Below are 22,405 nucleotides of genomic sequence, written 5' to 3'. Positions count from 1 at the left end.
AATGTCCGACTCTAGGACTTAGAGGAGACCAATCAACGAACGAGACCGTGAAAAGTTAGAATCTCCTTGTGCACCTTCTCTTCTACTTGACAGTGAACCTAAGCGATCAAGGCATCAACAGCTGTCTCGTTTTCCTGGTTTTCCCCTCATTCTCAGTCATCTTACCCAGTAAGCTAATGCCTCCAGTTTGGACGACTGGAGTGAAAAAGCCAAAGCAATTAGAGCCACTGCTCTTGGGTGCCCAATAACTCATTAGGAGTGTAAATGGCCAGAAGCCCTGGGGACTCCCTGCTGAGTGCAATTTACAGCTAAAACAAGCACCGCATCTCCAGTCCGCACCATTAGGGCAGGCTGGCCATGTTAATACAATTTGTTTTGTTAAAGTTTGAAATTATGAAACTGCCATTTTAGTCCCTCTTCGAGCACCTCTGTGGCTTTAGCAAATTCATCAATTATGCTTGCAGAGGGCTCTGATCAGCCAGCTGCAACCAACAGGGATTTCATAATGGCTGCGTTATTGTTTGACATAAGGATAACAATAAGAACCTCGACGCAGGATGTCAGTGCCAGCCAAAAACAGAAGGGCAGATTTCTTTAAAGGAGAAGTTCACACAACAAGAAAATCATTAATCACGCTTATGTCATTCTAAACCTAAATTTAATAATGATCTTGGCTACTCCATTTCATATAATGGAAATCAAGGCTGTCAAGATCCAAAATGACAAATAAAAAAGAAACAGCATTCTAAAAATGCTCCATATGAATTGTGTACTATATTTCAAATGTTCTGAAGCCATATGATAGCTTTATACGGGGTGCAGACCAAAACTAAAGTCATTTATTCACTGAGACTGATATGTTGATAATTATTTACACGTCATGGACAATAAGCATTAAATGGCTGATATTAAAATTCTACACTACTGTCAGGAGCGGATCTACCGGGGTGTATCAGTATAGATGATTACTTAATGGTAAGGCAATATTTGTGAACACAACTGTGCATGTCCGACAATAAATCCCCAAAAACTAAGCACTAAGCATGTGTTGCCACCCCTCATAGACCACATGCCACCCCTTTCCCACCTCAAAAATTATTTTCTAGATCCGCCCCTGACTACTGTGTCTAAATATATTAAAAATACAACACTAAAAATAGAAATAAATTGTTTGAAATGCTACAGGTGAATTTAGGCATCATCACAACATTATAATAAATAATACAGTACAATATCTATATTTAATTTGAAATTAAACTGTTACCTTAATTTTGACTGTTAGATGATGGCAAAGGTAACTGAAATATAAAAATAAGGAAAATATTCACAGACAATTAAGGTTTCAATATCTAAACATATATACGTAAATATCCAATATTGACTGATACGCTAAATTAAAAATAGAAACCTCTAACATCATCCAGAATGTAATCAACATATAGTGCAAATGTCATTTTCTGTAAATAATGTTCTGTAAATTTTGATCTGTTCATCACACAGAGGTATTAAAAGACTTCAAATATACTGTACATGGGATATGGGAAAAAAATGACAGGGTATTCATTTTTTTATGCTTCTCAGAAGAAAATCATACAGAACAATGTGAAAGTGAGTAAATGTTGACATCCATTTCCAGGCAAACTATTCCTTTAAAGAGTAAGAGCAAGGGCATAAGAACACACATGCTCACGGTAGAGAGAGAAAGCACTTGCCATGTTATCTGCGCACAGCCATTACACCTCTGTAATCTCAGTCGGCAAGTAATCAATGACTTAACAACTCACCCTCAGCTCGTTTTAAGAGCCCGATCCCCCCCAATCTCCATCTTCTCTACTGCCCCTGAGACCCCCATCCCCTCCCCCAGGGTCCTCTCCACCTGCGATAAAATGTGCCTGTGTTCTGTTGAAACACCTCTCTATGTTACAATCACGCAGATTACAGTCTCACTCTGAGGTGATCAATGGCCTCCCAGGAGTGGGCGACCAGCTAAATGAACATGTGAAGCTTCCTTTTACAGACCTGGTCAATAGGCCTCCTTTCCACAATGGAGGCCTTTTCCTCAACCAGCACTGACAACAGCAACCGGCCCGTTGCCTTCCCTTCTGATGGTCAGGAAAGCTTTATTTTAAGGTTGGGCAACTGAGTGAGAAATGCTACATATATTTATCTGTTTATTTCACAATAAATTTACCCTTACCAGTCATTAAAATGTCAAAGTTATTTATATAATTTCATTCTTGAACTTGAACAACACAGGTCAGCAATGCCTGGCACAGACTTTGTCCCCATTTTTTACATTTTAGTTTTTTTATATTGGCATGCTACATTTTTATATTCGTATTGCAAAAGCATGTGCATAAATATGCAAACTAAAACAGTACAAAACAGCATACATAAATTAATAAAGGGAAAAAAAGTAGAAATGATACAGTAATTGATTAATAAGTGTATAAGAATGTCTAATAACAATGAAGTCACAGGTAAAGGGACAATGTAAATTAAATTAATAAAAAAAATACATGGAAAGAGTGGAGAGTAATAACAATAATAAAACATTCAATTAATTTCCATTTTAGTGAAATCACAAAATTATATTCAAATACAGTTACTAAAATACATCTTTAGTCAGAAAATATAATTTAAATTTATACACTACGATTCAAAAGCTTGGGGTATTTTTATTTATTTTTTGTATATATTTAAAAAAACAGTACAAACATTTCTATTTCGAATAAATGCTGTTCTATTGAACGTTCTACTCATCTAATCATGTGATACTAAAGACTGGAGTAATTCCTGCTGAAAATTCAGCTTTGTCATCACAGGAATACGTTACATTTTAAAAATTTATTGCAATTTAAAATAACTGTATTTATTTTTATTTCAGTTTTCAATTATAGTTTTACTGTATTTTGTACCAAATAAATGCATATTTTGAAAAACATTTCAAAAATCTTGCTGACCTCAACTTTTGAACAGTAAGTACAGTATATAAAAAATAACCTCGTCAGCTGAGCAAGATTCAAACTTGTGACCTCTTGCACTGCACCAGGATGCAAATACATACTGTTTTTTTTTTTTTTTTTAGAAGGGTAGACCATTCATGTTACAAACTGTATGAAACGGATGGACATGCAATGGCTAAAATGGCATTTTCCCCCCATGGAGCGGTCAGCCTGAAGGCGCGAATACAGTCCACATGCAGCCACTACCCATGAGTTCAAATGTCCTTATGGTGCCAAACTGTAAAGAGGACAATTCAGCAAATGTCAGATGGAGCCTACTGCCTCTATCAATCTCTTTTCTCTCACACACCCACACATACGCACACACCCCCTCCCTATCATCAGGACCCATCTCTCTTTCGCCTCTTCTCCTGAGCAATGGCCCAGCAAATTTCCTGGTTCACTTCACTGAAATGTGACAAATACCGTGTGACACGAAGGGAGTCCGAGCTCCTCAGTCTCCGAGTCTCGCTCGCAGTGCCATTGAGCAAGCAGGCCACCTCTCCGCTCATGGACACCTCTCAATATCTGCGCAAGGCCCTATAAACCCGCGTGTGAACACTTGGTGTCAGCAAACAGCAAAGCAACTAAGCGGAACTTCTGTAGCGAGTTAAAACATCTACCCATCAGTCAACTCTCACGGACAGGCAACAAACACAGGCGAGTGCACAGATCCCAAATTAAAGCACTCAGCGGTTATGAGCGAGTATAGATAATCAGCACAAAATCTTCCCATTCTGAATTGGCTTCATTTGAATTTTGGACATCTTCAGGGTATAAAATCTCGGTCTCATAATTAGTTGATTTAACCTTAAAGAAGGAGACTTTAAAAGTTCACAGTCTGATATGTCGGTCCAGTGCTTGCAGTGGAAAAGAAAAATGAGCTGTGATCCATTTTAATGTCCTACTCTGTAAAAGGTTTTAAAATGACCTCTGATCATTAACGACAATGAGAAACACGGAGCTCTGAGTAAAGGTGTGCACCACAGATAGGAATTAGCTCATTAAATATTTAATTTCCGAATTTCTCAAGTGACTTTTCTCCCCTTAAATCTTTAATGAAGATTAAACATTCCTTACAAAGACTAATCAACAGCCCTTAAGATAACAATCGCGGTGGAAAATAGGTGTAATTGGTCTATGGCTCTATCATAGTCTCTTTACTACGCGCACACACATGCAAGTGGACACACACACATAGCGCAAACAAATTGTCAGCAAATTGTACAGAAAGGCCGTGAATCATTTCGAATTTGTGAACCTATTTGAAATGGCAAGCGTAAGTGCATACTGAGGAAACTTTCTTCATTACCAAAGCATCACTATATTTGGTATTCTTAGCCGGGGTGCAGTTGGAAATTATTTGGAAGTACCAAACAGAAGGGAAAATCTGTCCGTTTTGAAAAGCACCGGGCATAAATGAAGGTGACGTGAGGAAATGGAAATTTGCTCATTTATTTGTGTCTTCTAGTGTGTGACAGACCATGTATGTTAATGTCCTCCTCAGTCTTCAATCAGACAGCAGATTGGGAAACTGATAAAATCTCAGTATTAGTGAAGAATATTGCAAAAGAGCAAGCCAGACCGAGATGCAAATGAAGAGAGAGAGAGAGAGAGAGAGAGAGAGAGAGAGAGAGAGAGACAGACACCGTATGATTTCAGAGTGAGGTAATGATAGTGCTGAACTGTTTTACACCTTGATTTTTGCAATTTTACAATGTCTCCATGCACTTATTATGACTTGTTAGCATTTAAACAGAGTTGCTCACATATGACAGATTGAATGTTTTTCTGTTCTCATGTATTTTGTGTGTATGAGCCTATGAGGAAGACTATTAACTGCTTAACCACACCATTTATTCATTTGGGGTTATATTTTCATTTCATTTACATTTAGTCATTTAGCAGACGCTTTTATCCAAAGCGACTTACAAATGAGGACAATGGAAATAGATGCAAATAGATGTATTATTGGTCAAAAATAGTGAGTCATATGAGCTGAAAATATTGAGCCAAAACATTATGACCACCTGCCTACTGTTCTATGCTGTTGGACCGACCCATCAAGACATTGACTCTGCAACACCCCTAAAGGTGGCCTTTCTGGCACCAAGATGTTACAGCAGAAGATCCTTCAAGTCCTTTAGGTTGCAAGGTGGAGCTGCTGTGGATCGAACATGTTGTTGGTCCACATGATTTGAGACCTGGGGAATTCGGAGGTCAGGGCAACACCTTGAACTCCTCATTATGTTCTTCAAAACATTCCAGAATAATGTGTGCCATGTAGGTGCATTATCCTGCTGAAAGAGGCCACTTCTACCATGGCAAACCACTGTCATGAAGGAGTGTATCTGGTGTGCAACAATCTTTAGGTAGGTTTCACATATCAAATTTACATCTACATGAATGGCTAGACCCAGTTTGTCCAAGCAGAACACTGCCCAGAGTACCACATTGCCTCCACTGGCTTGTTGTTGTCCCAAAGTGAATCCTGGTGCCATCGCTTCCCCAAGTAAACGGAGCACACATACACACTGCACCAACGTCCAGTTCCGGTGCTTGTGTGCCTATTGTAGGTGCTTTTGACAGTGGGCAGGGGTCATCATAGGTGCTCTGATTGGTCTGTGGCTACGTTGTGACACATTCCTCCCACAGTCATCATCAGCAGACCTTCTGTTGGCTCAGACCAGAAGGGATAGCCTTCATGGGATAGCCTTCATTGCCTTTGTGCATTGGGCGCCCAACACCCTGTCGCTGGTTTGTAGTTTGTCCCTCCTCGGACTGCTGTTGATAAATTCTCACCACTGCTGACTGGGAGCAACCCACAATCCTATTCCGATCCTGTTGCCTTGCCATAACAATTTGGCTTTTGTCAAAGTCACTCAGATCTATTAAACACATTCATAACAAGAACTGATCATTTGCTTACATCCACCTAGACTTTAGTATGTGGCCTTGCTCAGAGATGGTCAACTATATTCGCTTTGATTATTACTACAGTTATTATTATAAATTACTAATTTTGACCAACCAACCTTCTAACCTAAGATATTTCAAAATGCATATGCATTGTTTTCATGTTATGATTCATGCAGATTTCATATGCGCTTTCAAGGTTTGTGTCCATGTGTATAATTCAGTAAAGCAAATACCAAGTTTTGCAACTGTTAAATAAATAAATAAAAATTGTTCAGTGTGCTAAAAAAAATCTCCTGTCTCGCATGTCATGTTCAAATCATGCCAGCCAATGCTCATCACACGCGCAAACTCCTCATACAAGCGCACACACAAATATACACGCACACACATACTTGCAAGAGGCTCAGGGAAAGAGCTGACTTAACCATTTTTCTCCATTTCACAAAAGTAGCTGCGCTGGTGTCAACATGATGAATGGGGGAATGTGGAGAGAGGGTGCACACTTTCTGTAGGGTAGATGGCTCCTCCTCAGTGCCCGTGCCCAGCACAATATACAAATGAAGGCTGAGGAACAGCGCTATAATGAGTACTAACATGTGTTTTCACAACACAACATCAAAAGACTCTCGCATGTACAAATGTTTCGCAAACAGTCTCTGCTCCCAGACAATTCTCGCACTCTCCCGCTCGCGTCGTCTGCATTACATGCGTCGCTGCCTGCGCAGTCCCCAGATACATAAATAAGCTCCTCTGCTGCTTCTTGTGCCGACATGTGCGGAAATGGAAGGCGGGCTTTTAATTGTTTAGCGATGAAGTTATCACGGTGGCAACGATGCTGAGAGAATGAAGCGGGAGGACAAAATTAGAACCACTGACTCTAGCACTATCCAGGGCCATAAGCTGGCACACTGTAGTGTTTGGAGAGGACTCTCGCCCTCTTAGGAATCGGTTCCTTAGCCAACCATCCGGCTTGTTCCACTAATTTACTCATTTATATTTAGCTAAGGCTTCTTCTACAGAACAAACACACACAAAAAAAATTCACAGGAACAGTCCACCTGGAGCAACCTGAGGTTAGAGCTGGAGTGTGTGATTAAAAAAAAAATACTACTAATAAGCAATAACTAAAAAGAATTCATAGCATTATCAAAAACAAACAACAACAACAACAACAAAAATTGGTGATTGTTTGAGCAAACAGCTCAACCAATGGCATGAGTTTGGGGCTAGCTGTTTTCTGATCAATGGCAAATGGGGAAGTGTTTGGGAAACCTGTTTGTTTGAATACAGTATTTTTTTGCAGTTCAGTAGACTCACTAGACATCCTTTGTTGTGAAGAGAGACTTTTTGAACATCTGGTGGTTATAATTGTATAAACTTACTGAGAACAGTAAAATATGTTCAGCGATTTTATACGAAAGTGTTTGTGTTATTTGTAAAGTAAAAAGTGAAAAAGTTAAACACCAGTAAATACCATCAAAACAAATGAACTTTATGTTTGAAATTTGTAACAATTTCACATAAATATTTAACATAAAATTCTATTCAACTTTTATGAACCTAAATTACAAAACTGACTCAAGATCAATTATAACCATACATTTAAAGGTGGGGCCAATGTTGATTTTTGAAATCAAAACAACACGCCCTACCCCAAAAGCGTCTCGGCCCTATTTTGATAGCTCCGCCCCACACATACGTAGCAGCCTACGCAACTCAGGCAACAATTAGTTCTGTGAAACAAAGCAAAACCAATGTTACACCATGTCTACACCGGACGCAAGCGTCGCGAAAAAATACTACAGAAGTCATTATAATCAGTGATGCTGTCTACACTGGATGCTGCGCGGTTCGACAGACAAATCCCGACAGTAAACTGCTGCCGCGTTCTATTTAAAACGTGCTGATGAAAATTTCAAATGATTTTCAATGGTCGCTTTATTTCGTCCAGTGTAGGCAGACTTTAGCTGTTGTGGCGCACCACGTCCGGTGTAGACACAGTGTTACTAACCTATTGAGAAGAAACAAAGCAACCTCAGCGTCCGATCCCAGGCCTTCCGCTCTTTGAGTTCTCTCCAGCTCTAGAAAGCTGATCCGATATTTACAAGGGTCCTACTTCTTGCCTTGTTGTTCTGCAGTTTTCCTCTTTTGTTTTGTATCCACCATCTCTATCTTTCTGTTGCTCGGCTGTTCACTGAACGCTCTCTCTTCCATATCATGAGTAGACACGCCCCTTACTGCTGATTGACTACAAGTTTGTTTTTGTACTCGACCCCGACTCAGTTTTCTAAAGCGTTTTTGAAAAATTACATACCCCACCTTTAATACAGATTCTAAAGTTAGCTTAGGATCAGTCCCCACAACTACAGACATTGTAAAACGCTTCACAGCAGAATGACTAAGCCTTTGTTTGCACTGCACTAATTCAAAACAAAAGATTTATACAACACCCATTAGTAGTTTAAACCTACAATCTTTCCGTTTCCAGCTCTGATCTTCAAACAAGAGGTTACAACACCTTTAAGAAAGGTCTTTCCTGCCTTTTGTTCAAATCTCTCTCAAAAACCAGAGAACCTCAAAGCGATTCACATGGGTAACTTCATGCCATACGGGCGTTAAAAAGTAATGCTGGAAGCCCCACTACCAGAGTCCCTCTTCCCACTTTCCGCTTCTCTGCGAGAAAAAAGGGAATTTTACGACTCCATTTTTGCTGCGGCCATTAAACGGGTGAGAGGAGGATTAACGACCAGACCCAACATTTTACAGTGTTTGATTGAAACGATGCATGACACTCAGGGAATGTCGACTCGTAGACAAAGTAGAGAGAAAGAGATTTGAAAATGTCAGCAACTCAGCGGAGAAAAACTGTAAACGTATCCAGCTGCCCTGAAACTTTTGTGTCTAAAAAACCTCAGTGTGTCTTTTCCTTTCATCTGGATCAGTGCCGTGTGTTTACTTATGTGTTGCAGACTAAAGGCGTCTCCGGAGAGCCTATTGTTTGGGGTGTCTAAATCTTCTGAAGGCTGGAGAGCGTGGGAGAGAGGATAGATAAATGTTTGGTACCACCTGCTGGACAGTAGATGTCACTTTGGAGAAAAATGAAGTGAAAATGAACAACAGATTACAGTGCGGCTGCTCCTCATCTCTCTTGGACCAAGTAGGTGGAACTGGGTGTGTAAAAGCGGTTTGTAATTCTCCTTCTGGGACTCTTACAGTCTTAAAGCTTCCAGTCATATAATTTCAGGCTACTATGTACAACATTTGACAGTAAAAGTCGGATTAATGCAAAGCACATTACGGCAAAGAACTTTAAATGAAGCTTATAACCTAAACGGATTTGCAACTATGTAATGAATTAACGCTGAGTGAAAGATTTATGCAAATCAGCCATAATGCTATCAAACAACAGCAATATTACGTAAAAAAATAAAATAAAATGGCGCACCCAAATATGATCAATATGTATAAGACATAACTGCTGACGCAGACTGTACGCCAGTGTTACACTATCAATCAGCGGGGAACCATATCAATTTAAGCATTTAAAAGCAATGACATGAATCACCTCTATTCATTATATGATGTGCCCATGAATCGAAGATTCAAAAATTAATCTGGGCAGCAGAGCTGGGTGAGGTGGAAACATATGAGCTGAAATGCTCAAATCAATAACTGCATTATTCTTTTATAGCCTGAAGACAGTGATGCATACAAAGCCACGAATGGGCCGTTCTGATCATCCTAGTAGCTGATCAGAGGTTGAGAGGCTTTTTTTAGAGGACATGACTGCTTACAGTTTCACTTTACGTCATATAAACATTGAAAGATTGTGTTTAGCAGGCCAAAAATCCATTTGAACTTAGTTACGGAAGCAAATTTCAACAGGAATGAGAAAAACGAGCTGTTTCAGGAGATATTTTGCCTTAGTTTGGACATTACCAGCGCTTTGCCTGAAGTGGGCATCAAGAGCAATGTGTTTGGCAGAAAAAGCATTAGGTCCAATTCAGTAATGGAACATAATTCAGCTGCCACTAGGGTTAAAAATGACTTCCTGGCCGGTTAATACACCATTCCTCCTAACGTTCCCACTGAATTCTCATCATGTTCATTCCCTGCTTCCACTAGGCCTGCTTTTCAGCCATTTTAATTGTAATGAGCCCATTGTACGCTGTATTGGGCGAGATGAAGGGCTCATTATCCTCATAAACAACACCCCGTGCGTCCTTTGAGAGGCCTCAAATCAGTGTGATGAGTACCCTCACCCTCACCTCTCTCCAAACACTCAGGCACTGCGGGCTTAATAATGCAACACTGTGCGATTATCATTACGAGCTTTTTTTCTTTGTTAATTTTTGATGAGGAACTAGTGGAGAAACATCTCTAAGAGCTGAAAGAACATTAACCACAAGGAAACACATAGCTTTGACTAATCATATTAAAGTGGCAGGTTGGGAAAATAGAAATTGTTTAAGCCCAGCACAGCTCTGCAAATATAATACTTTTCAAAGAACTTTCCAAACAAGATTCATTTGCTTTAGAATTCAGGTTTACAAATGGGAGATGTACTTGCTCAACAACTTTTTTATTAATAGTATGAAACTGAATCTTAAAATTAGAGGATGAACCCTGTTTAGATGAGCAGTCCAGCCCCCAGAAAGAATTCATTCATCATGAATCAGAGTGAATCAAATGATTCACTGAAAAGGAGTCAAACGACTAAATCATTCATGAGTCGGACATTGCTATTTTTAACAATAGATTTTATGTGAACAACAAAAAGTTAAATTCAAGTCTGATCATCAAACAAAGTTTCAGAAGCCTTTTTTTGAGCTTTTTTAGGGCTTTTTTGTTATTTTGGAGCTTGACGACCATGGTCACCATTTACTTTCATGATATTAAAAAACATAAATATAATCCAGGATAGTCCTCAAATTCACATTTTGTCTTCCACATAAAAAATTGAAGTAAAGTAAATAATTAGTTAAGTAAATAATGAGAAGATATAAAAAATAGTTTGTAGGGGAATGGTTCCTTTAATATTAAATAAGCCTGACTCTACGCTGCTAATCAAATGATCACCGAATATAACACATCACACGTATCACAGCATGTCAACCACACCGCAATCATTTCTCGTTTGTATGACAGGGGATAGGACGCTATAGCTAAGATTAACTTCCTGCTTGCGCCTCCTCTGTGCAGCTGACAGAGAGACATCTTTCGATAATCGATGTCATGTCTCCATGCTTCAAAGAACCTCCAATCCTGTTCAAGAAGCATTTTGAAACATCAAAACTTTCGAATTAAAGGCGTGTCATTGCGATTCTGATTTGAGCCCTGTGATTTGGCCAGAGGGGCTCCTGATGAGAGCAGATACAAGCAGTCTCGGGTGTAATTATGATTAGAAAGCCCTCATTTGAAGAGCACTCATAAGGGTGAGCGCGAGAGAAAAGCCCCTTTATTACCAAAGTGTGGCTGATTTTGCCTTCAGTGGCATTCACAATAGCATGCTACAGCAAGGCAAACAAAACATTACTACCGACACAGCATGTAGATAGAGGACGCTACATTTAAAGGATAGTTCACTCATAAAAACGAAAGTTCTCTCATCATTTACTCACCCTTATGTCTTTCCAAACCTGTTTGACTTTTTTCCCTCAGCAGAAAAAGGGCTTGTGGCAAAAACGCTCCTGAAAGCAACTAAAATGCCCCTGAATAATTAAACTATGGGGGTAATTAATGTCCCCTTTGCTTTTTATCTGTAATCTAACATTTTATAATTTCATTATATCTAGACTGAAACACTTTAGACCAGTGGTTCTCTCAAATGACTAAATAAAATAAAATCACGATGAGCTAAAATTAAATGAGCTAAACAACTAAAAATCATGATTTTTATTATTATTATTTGTATTCACCCTCAACATTTTTATTTATTTATTTTGTTTTGTGTATACGAGGTAGTCTAATTTTAAAAGTGTGATTTCTAGATCTGGAAAAGTTTCAAATATTTCATTGGTTAGAAATATTGGTTACTGAGTAAAGAATATATATATATATATATATATATATATATATATATATATATATATATATATATATATATATATATATATATATATATATATATATATTAAAATCCATAAATAATAAATTCAATAAATACAATTTAATTTTTTTAAACATATTTAGTCTTTCGGTAGGTATAAAATGCCACTTAAAATATTGCCTCTTAATAATGTCTGACGTTGATGGTAAACATGTGAAGCACGATTTCCAGTAAATAACTTCAAATTCAGCCTGTTCCTTACACAAAGCCATCATATGATTTCAGATGACTTGGAATATAATCATTTTATTGTACATTGACAGCTATGGTCACCACCAAATTTCATTATTTGTAAGAAAGCATTTTGAACACTCTTCAAAACATCTCCTTTTGTGGTTGACTGAAGAAAGAAAGTCACAGGTTTGGAACAACACGAGGACAAGTAAATGATCGCAAAACTTTCCATTTTGGGTGAGCTGTCTCTTTAAAACCTGTTGCACAGTAACACTGCAAGACAGCATACTGTAATATATAAGTGGTGCATAAAAAGGGCAGATACTGAGTAAGCACTCTTTTGCATATTTCTCCTGGTTCTCAATATTTTACAGCATGAATTATAATATTCTGTTCTTTGAAGTCCCCAGTAAGGCTTTGCTTTGACTGTGAGTAATTCCAAATGTATATTTTCCTCACGGCACACTCGCACACACACCCCATCCGCCATGATTCAGGCCTAAAACAAACAGCTCAAACAGGCAGCAGTGGATACAGTGGATGCCACTATCCACCAAGGTAACTGAGTTAGGATTGAACGCATTCCCAGCAATTGGATTTCCATTGACAGATCCGTAGAAGCTGCAGACGTACAGAAACACAGCGGCGAGGCAGTCAGGTGCAATCTTTGCTCTTTCACCCTTTTGCTTTTTGAAAGCATCTGACCAGAAAGGGCTGATACCTGACTCAGTGCTCGAAAAAGGTAAGTCCGTTTGTGCCAGTCAAAATTGGACGTTTGTATTTGACCATCTGCGCCAAGTGATTTATTTGAGCCAAAGGAAACACGTGCACAAATTATGCTTTGCTAAGCGCTTTAAGGAACACTATTTTAGAGGGACGAGTGAGTCTTTGACCTTGAGGATCTTTGTTAGTCTTGGATCAGATGGTCAGTTTAATGCTGAGTTCAGGACGTTTACAGTTACAAAATACCAGTGCCAGACCCGAGCCAGGTCTATCATTTCATCTCATTACTCAGTTGTCACAAGGGATTTTTCGCTCTCACTGTCCATTCTCTTAATGGCATCAATGGCCCTTCACCTTGGGAACGCAGAATTCAAAATCTGGGGGAAAAAAAGAATGCACTGAAGTAAGGCCCCTTTCATTTGCCTATAAAAAATGTTTGATTACTAAAATTTATTTGTTATTTGCTTAAAAACAAATATTATTTTTTAAAGGTTTACTGAAAATTAGTTAATCTAATACATCAGATACTGCCATGTTTTGAGGTCTAATTTAACATGAAAAAAATAATAAAAATAATATATATATATTGCCTTTTTGCAAAATTACTTTGATAAACAAAGTCCTATATTTGGCAGAATATATTTGCACTTTAAAAACAGGCGTAATGACAGCAATTCATCAAACATTTACTCAGCGGAAATACTACTGAGAAATAAATGATTTTGGCAGGATGATAAACTCAGTCGTGAGAGAGATTTGTAGATAATCAGACAAAACGGGCAAAAATTGCATGAATAATTTGTCGAAGCGAGAGTGAGACAACTGCACTGTTACACAGCGTGCTCCAGGGGTTGGAGCGTCGTCGTCTGCCGAGACATGGCTGAATTTGACTAATGCCTCTCTCGCTGTGAACAATAGAGACGAATGTTACTTTAAATCCGAAATACTTAAATCCAGCTTTCGATGACTCCAGGCAAATATCATTAATCACGCGGGGCCCACCTCGCTCAGCACGCGCGTGCACGACCAGATGATGGCTTTCCCCGACTGAATCCATCACGTACATGTTGTGAGCGCGGGCTCTCGTACCGGCTGAGAGCCTCCACGTAGGGGCCCCGCTAAGTGAAAGAGTTACAACAGCTGTACCTGACGCTGGTCTGCGCTCTCAGAGCGGCCCGGCTCCCCACTTAGAATGTCATCCGGCTCGTTTTAAAAGAGCGTCACACCATGGAGCTCCTCGTTTGATGTATCGTTCCTCATCTTTACAATTTTGGGAATAACAGGTCTAACTTATCAATTTGGCACCTGAAATCCCACCGCTTACAGTTTTAGCACATCATGTGTGGAGGTGATGTCATCCTGTGACAGCACTTCCTCTTCTCATTACGGGAAATTTTTAGACAGGCCAATAAAAATGAGAAAGGGGGCCATTTTAAAATATCCCATTTGCCTGAAAGTGAATCAAGTTATCTCCATTATTTCAGCACCGAGGTGTGTGGTGACAACGCAGAGGCGGTAGAAGCACATTTCCGCCTCTCTCAGGAACTAAAGGCCACTATGAGTCCACCACAGGCCTCGGTCGTACATAATCGTTCTTAATGTCTAAACATAAATGTTTACTGTGGACGGCATTGTGATGTTTGGCAGAAAACGTGCCCATTTTGAAGACAACATGAGGGCAAAAAAAGGGAAAAATGCTATTGCTATTTGTGAGTAATATTTAATTAATGACTTTCATAAATAATGAATAGAGTGGATGTAATTGCAGATGTTTTTATGATGACAGGATTGGCTTCACTGGGCTTTTTTTTCCCTCCCTCTTTTCAATTACCGTCCAGAACAGGGGGAGGCAGAGAAATGGAGGGAAAGAGAGAGAGAGAGTGAGGAAGAGAAGAAGTGAGAGAGAGAGGCTGGTGGAGGCAGAATTAAAGAGGCTTTTTGTCGCGTTTAATATCAATTCATTCCATGGACTGCTGACACAGGCAGTCCAGAGAGCCCAGGATTTATGGCTCCCTCTAATGGGCATGCTCAGAATCAAAGGCCTGTCGTCAGCACTACTTAAACCACTCCTCTCTCACTCCCTCGCTCCGGCCCTCTCCTCTCCACTCCACTTTTAAAGACATACGCTCATTTACAGCTCTACAGCATCAGCTCTTAACTAGTTTGGTTCAGTAGCCAAATTTTCATTTGGACATCAAGTGGCGACCCAACACAGCAATTTATAGTTAATTCTCTTATCTAATATTGTCCACTTTTAAGGATAGCGATATGTCAAGCAACCTGTCCGTGTTGGCTTCTGTCTAATTTGGCGAGCTTCAACAGTGACAGATGACACCGTAGAATTTGATATCAACAATAAGCTGTTTCATTTTGCTATCCTTACAATGCAAAATGAGATGGTTACTTGCATTTATTTATTTATTTATTTGCATTTAGCATGGTTTTATTTCTGCATTTGAGAACCACAGCTGTGAAGGGACACACACACACCAAACTGATGTGACTAGTCATTTTGGTCTTATAAGGCAACTTTGCATTACTAGAAGAAAAAGTAAGATGAATAAAATGCACTTCAAATGAACTCAGATTCTGTTTAAGGGCACAAGGTAAATTAAGTCTAAATTAGGTCTCATTTACCAACTGTAGATACATTTAAACATTTGTGGGTAAAACTAGTATGCAAACATTTTCCAACAAAAATCAATCAATCAGTAAATCAGTCAATCAATAAATCAATCTATCTATCTATCTATCTATCTATCTATCTATCTATCTATCTATCTATCTATCTATCTATCTATCTATCTATCTACATTCACTTTTCATGGAAGAGCTTTATTAATATACATACATCAGTTTGAATGTGACGGAAAAATTGTGAATGTCTGCAGACATGTATGAAACTTGTATGTAAATATTAATGAATCTACCAGGTTTCTAGTAATGTAACTGATCCACAGAGGAAATACTCCAGACAGACGGAAAACAACAAGGACATTGAGACATACAGCGGATAAGGATGATATAGGAGAGAGAGAAAAAGCCTGTAAATGTAAATTGTGCAAAAATATGAAATCCATCCCATGAACTGAGGAGCCAGACTGAATTTCAATCCAACCTTTGCTTACAGCACCATTCACTCTTGAAAGAACATCTAACTCAAAACCAGGAAGATCATGCAGCTATATTTTGAGCGGTCAACAATGACAGTCCGACATTTGGTGCCCTAGGTGGGAGGAAATTAAAATAAAAAGAAAACAAGATTTTTTTTTTTTTTAAACAATAACAATGTGAGTGTAAGATGTGTTGGTGAAGTAGTACAAATTTTGTTCAGCATGAAACATTTTGTCCAAGTGTTTGGAGCAACATGAGAGTGAATAAATGATGGCAATATATTCAGTTTTAAAATAAGTAAATAAATTAAGAATATACACAAGAATACACCAACAAAAGTGACTGAAAGAAATAGTTCAGCCAAAAATTGTAATTTGCTGAAAATATACTCACACTTATGGCATCCAAAATGAGAATCCATCATTAAGATGTTTTAACATTAAACCATAATTTTTGTTCAAAATCCATAATAATGCTTCCTTCAATGAAAAATAGTCCACCCCCTGTTGTCCCCTAAATCAAAATCCACCAACAACTATTTTGGACTGTTTTTGCTTGTAAACAGTGTTTGATCTATGCATATTTTCACCGGAGAAAGCCATACTGTGGATAGGAGACTCCTATTTTAGCCTCAAAATAAATGACGTCTTGATGGATTTATTACAAACATGCCGGTTTTTGCTTTACCAAACATTAAATGATGAACTGGATTTGCGTGGATTACTTATTATGGATTACTGTATATGTATATATTGTATATGTGGTAACACTTTAGTATAAGGACCTATTTTCAGTATTAACTTTGCTTATTAGCATGCCTATTATTAACACATTTGTTAGTACTTATAAAGCTCATATTCTGCATCCCTAATCCTAAACGTAATTATATTACTAACTATTAATAAGCAGCAGATTAGGATTTTATTGAGGCAAAAGTTAATGGTTTGTTAATAGCAAGAATTGGACCTTAAAATAAAGTGTGAGCGTATCAGCTGTTTGGGCCTATTCACTGCAGGATCCTTAGGTGAGCAAGTGAAGTCATGCTAAATTTGTCCAAATCTGTTCCAATGAAGAAAATCACACCCAAACAACACAATTAGACAAACACTCACTCCATGACCTCCACAAACACACTAACCTGCCCAACTGGGGGTCTCCATGTACAGCTGTGGCTGAGCAGGTGGGGTCTCACTGCAACCACAGAGGTGTCTGATGCCTGCGGGAGAGAGAGACAGCAAGAAGTTTTGAGCCTGAGAATAAAAGCCACACAATTACACGCAAACAAAAACATTTAATTCCTAAAAAAGTGGTATTTTAAATTTTCATTTGAATTAAGAACGAAGCCCCGTCTACCATAACAAAGAAGGTGAGCTCCCAATTTAATTATAGATTGCTCTGGAATTCTTTGTTTTTGTGAATATGTTTGTGTTTGGACTTAAATTGTTTTTTTGTTCTTTTTTTTCATTTCATATGCCCTTGTTATGATAATGTGTGAGGGAATTGAGGAACAGCCAGAAGACCTGCAGGGTCCAGATAAGCTCAGAACCCCACCAGAACCTCCAAATCCTCCGCATGTACGGCAACCGTGCTTCATGCTACACTGCTGCTGAAGTGGATCTACTGTAACATTTGGAGCACATACACCAGCTTGTGTGTTTCCACACATACTGTAGTTACAGATAAATAAAGCAAAAAAGACACGGATACGTAAACACGTAAGCTGCAAGCCCACAAAGCATAAATTAACCACAAACCCTTTCATATCCCGTTAACCCTTTCCGACTGGAAACAGTTAAGCCTGATAGTTGGATAAGAAGGATAATCATTCTGTAGGTCTGACCTGGCGAGAAAATGGGCCTGGTGTCACTGCTAATTTAAAATCGACTGAACTAAGGCAGGTTTGGCTGTGTGTACGTGAAAGCAGGTGGCTTCAAATCACATTCTTATTTAGAGAAACATTGTGTTGAGTAAGAAATCACTTCACCCAGAGGAGTGTGAGGGAAGAAGAAGAAGAAAAAAGAAACGGGGAAAGATGATAATGCTGCAAGTTTTCTGTGGACACAGAAAAATATACAACCCAACAAACACTGGGCCCCAGAGAGTGAATGCAGCACTCGGGACAAAAGACCCTGTTAGAGCATTACCGTAATTACACGGCCGTAATGGCCTCTATTGCAGGCTATTCAGATTAAATATGCATAGTGCCCCATCCATATCCACTGGGCTTGATAAAAGGCTTGTTCCTATGTGTCATTTAATTGTTAGCATTAATCTAAAATATAGAGCTAATGTGTTTATTGAAAACAGCATTCTGCCACTCTGCAATTGAATGTCTTTCTGTCCTTCTTGCGTATCGTTCATTCTTTATCAACTCGCTCACAAATCATCCACATTTTTTCCCGTTACCTCTATTTGACACTTTTCCCGTCACCCTTTCTCCTTTTCTTAAAGTGACAGTCCATTCAAAAATTCTGTCTCACAGCCATATGATTTTCTTTCTTCAGTGGAACTCAAAAGCATGTACTCTGAAAATGTGCTGGTTGCACTTCTGCAGTTACAATAAATAAGGAATGAGTCTTTGAAGCTTTAATTAAAAACAGATGTAAAGTCCTGTAAAGTCTTATGAAGCTATAAGTGAGAGAAACTAATTTGTTATTTACTTAATTCAATCACTGAGTTGAACTCGAGAACCAATTTGTGGAAGAATAATTTAGTTTTTGTGAACCAAATCAAATGATTTATTTGAAAAGATCTGAAAAATCTCCACTTTTTAAGCATTTTAATGAATACATACTTATATTTTGGTATGTTTCTTCACAGAAAGCATGTTGTATGATTTCAGACGACCTGCAGAAAAAGGTACATGCATCACTTTTATGGTACTTCTATTGTGCTTTTCCAGCATTTTTGAAGCTTCAAAGAATTACTCACCATTTGTGACCCTGGACCACAAAACCAGTCTTAAGTGTCAATTTTTCGAGATGTATACATCATCTGAATAAATAAGTTTTCCATTGATGTATGGTTTGTTAGGATCGGACAATATTTGGCCGAGATACAACTATTTGAAAATCTGGAATCTGAGGGTGCAAAAAAATCAAAATATTGAGAAAATCGCCTTTAAAGATGTCCAAATTAAGTTCTTAGCAATGCATATTACTAATCAAAAATTAAGTTTTGATATATTTACGGTAAGAAATTTACAAAATATCTTCATGGAACATGATCTTTACTTAATATCCTAATGATTTTTGGCATAAAAGAAAAAACAAGAATTTTGATCCACACAATGAATTTTTGGCTGTTGCTACAAATATACCCCAGCGACTTAAGACTGGATTTGTGGTCCAGGGTCACACTTATTTTAATTGCATGCAAACGAAAACCGTGCTAAGAGTTTTCTTTAAGTAATGTCTAAGAAGAGATAACAGTGAATAAATGATAAAAGAATTTTCATTTAATTTTTGGATAAACTATTCTTTTAAAATGACATCTAACCCTTTTTCCTTCCACCTAAAGTCCATTCTCTCTGTGTCTGTCTATCTGATAGAGGTTGTAGTTGTCTGCGGGGAAGTATCTAATTTCATTCCGAGTGTTCCCCTCTGTGGTCAAGAGTAGAACTGAAACCTGGAGACGCAGGAAGCCTTCTGGGAAATACAGTTCACTACCGACTCGGTGAGAATTCATTTCTGAAGAATTTCGCTTCGCTTGCCTGAAAACAGGCTCACAGGGTGGCAATGAAAAACAGAGGTCTCTGCATGTCAACAAAACCCTGAGCGTATTTGTGTCCATCCACAGAACTCAACGTGTATAAACACAAATGTTCCTTTCCGAAACCTAGTGAGCTGCCTACGGAGGCAACATTTTAAGGTGAAGGCTGTTTCCAAAGGTACAGTATAAGCAATACTATAAGACACCTCATTTGAACCAAATACTAAAATAATATTGCATATATATACTTTGCAGATAAGACAATCCCAGAATTCAATGTAACAAACTCAATGGGGGCAAAACAAATCCATGACAGCAGACAGATTATCAATAATAAACACATATTTCGTTCAATACTGAAAATTAAACCAAATATTTTTACCCAGTATATTTGCATTGCGTTGTATTTATTGTAGGCTTGGGCTATCCCATGAGAAGATTTGTGAATGGCAGTGAGGAGAGACAACTGAGGCTGGTAGATCACATGACAATGACAACATGATGAATGTAGTACGTCCAGATTAAAGTCATACTACAGAACATACTTTTTTAATGGTTGTGAAGTAATTATTCAAAAGGAGTATGCACTCAGTGAAGCAGAGCATCCTAAATCATTCATTTATGAGGTTTAATCACAGTTACGATGCCACCTTAGAAGACAGCTGCCTGTGTAGGCAGCCTACTGGGTTTTTCTCTTTCCTGTACTTCAAATTCGACAAATTTCACCCAAAAATGAAACTGTGTTTGAAGCGGGATTGATAAAAGTAATTAAAATCAAGGGTGGAGGATGATAAATTTAGCTCATTTACAAGAATATACTACAGGTGTCTAACGCATTAGCGTTTGTTGATATGTAAGTGCATCCATTGCGGTCTGACTCTCAACCTTTTGAACAGATATTGATGGATCGCAAAGGATCTCACACAACAACACAGACAAACGCAGACACACACACATGAACAAAGCATGTGTATTGATTTCATCCGAACAGAGCTCATATCTCACAGCCCCATGTCTCCCTCCCACACTTACTCTCTCTCCCTGTAATGAATTACCAAGCACTGGCTCCAGTATTTTTGGGAACAAGGCCAACATAATTTGTTATTTCATCATAAGTAATTAAAAGCTGTTTCTTTTCCTGTTGTGTCGGAGCTGATTAATTATTTGGACGGTAAAAAGGCATAACACAGAACTGAAGAGTGCCATGGAAAAAAAACAACAATAAAACAACCATCACTCGGACTACATTGATGTCGCAAGCAAAAAGAAAATAGCATCCCACTAAAGTCTATTTGCCCAGCTATTTAGTTTCGTACACAGCAATAAATAAACCGTTGGCTGCTGTATGATGAGAACAGTGCAATAACAAATGTTACATCTCAACTATGAAAGGTCTGCGGTATGTAAGCAGATGAAAACAAGGCGTCTGACACGCGACAGGTGTACATACCATGACATGCATTTATTTCAATTGTTCACAAATCGAATGTGTATTTTTAGACAACATTTTGAGCCATATGATACAGCAAACATGATTTTAGAGGGGTGGTTGACTGTTTTTTTTTCTAGGCTTGATTGTGTTTATGGGGTGCAGTCTAACATGTGTTCATGCTTTGATTTTTAAAAAACACATTTTTTCACATAATTTACCTTTATTCTACACCGCTCTGTCCCTTCTCTGATAAACGCACTGATCATTTCCTGTTTTTATGAAGCCCCTCCCTCAGAAATACGCAATGGGCTGAGATTGGTCAGCTGGCCCAGTGTGTTGTGATTGGCTAAACCACCTCTAGTGCGTGTTTAAACGTCCCGCCCCTCAGCTCAGCGGCATGTGCTCCTGTTGTATTGTAAACAATGCATTGCTTATCAATTTCAGCCCGATTGAGAGACAGAGGATATTAGTACAGAGGATCACGCAGAACCTGTGCAAGCACGGCTCTTAATGGTATGTTTGTTTGTTGTTGTTTCATACTTTTATATATGTTGTTATTTGTGAATGCTACTGCTTCTGTTAGCTTTTAATATACAGTTTTATCCTAATTAAAGCTTGAATGAATCTGAATGAGAGAATTCCTGCGTGTTCCCGGGAGCGGGGTTTATCTGGGTTTGTTGCGTCAAGAACTCAGGAAGTAACTTGTTGTAGTCCCTACAAACCATTTTTGTAGACATTAAACTGCCATAATTTTAAAAGACGCCAAGTGTTAATATTATATAACTTACATTTTTACATGAAGAAAATTCCAGTTACTTTGTCCATATTTGTCCCGACAATGAAAGTAATTGCAAATGAAGTTAAACATATGTTGTGCAACTGCAAATGCACACAGAGCCAAATCACTGTTTTGAATAAAATTGTTGAGAAAATGATTCAATGACTCTTTTATAAAAACAGTGGTTTATTTTTTGGCTGTTGACACGTTCTCTGAGAAGCGGAAGCAATGAGACCTGTTTTCCGGGTTTGTTCTCGATGCCACTGGTGTAAAGATGTAGAGTTACTAAAAATGTGTCACTAATCATACATTATTAATAACCTAACCTAAAAAAGCCAAATTAGAGATTTCAAATTTTAGATTCTAACATTAAATGGACACATACTGTTGTAATAATAAAGGGGTCAAGGGTTTTGCTTGCTATCATGGTTGATGAGCAA

At 38.3% G+C, this 22,405-nt stretch overlaps 1 protein-coding gene across 3 annotated transcripts in view; it reads right to left on the bottom strand.

The window, feature by feature from the left end:
* The window catches only part of rbfox3a (RNA binding fox-1 homolog 3a), a gene marked incomplete at its 3' end in the record, with an annotated part of 435,124 nt that overhangs the window by 183,477 nt on the left and 229,242 nt on the right, over positions 1 to 22,405 (bottom strand). For all 3 annotated transcript variants that reach the window (XM_079388760.1, XM_079388761.1, XM_079388762.1), the window contains one exon: positions 17,183 to 17,260. In XM_079388760.1, the coding sequence (XP_079244886.1) occupies positions 17,183 to 17,204 (22 nt within the window). In that variant the 5' untranslated portion in view covers positions 17,205 to 17,260. The remainder of the gene's footprint in view (positions 1 to 17,182; positions 17,261 to 22,405) is intronic.

This window comes from Barbus barbus (assembly GCF_936440315.1).
Source record: "Barbus barbus genome assembly, chromosome: 32".
NCBI lineage: Eukaryota > Metazoa > Chordata > Actinopteri > Cypriniformes > Cyprinidae > Barbus > Barbus barbus.
This window is presented reverse-complemented; position numbering and strand designations above follow the sequence as displayed.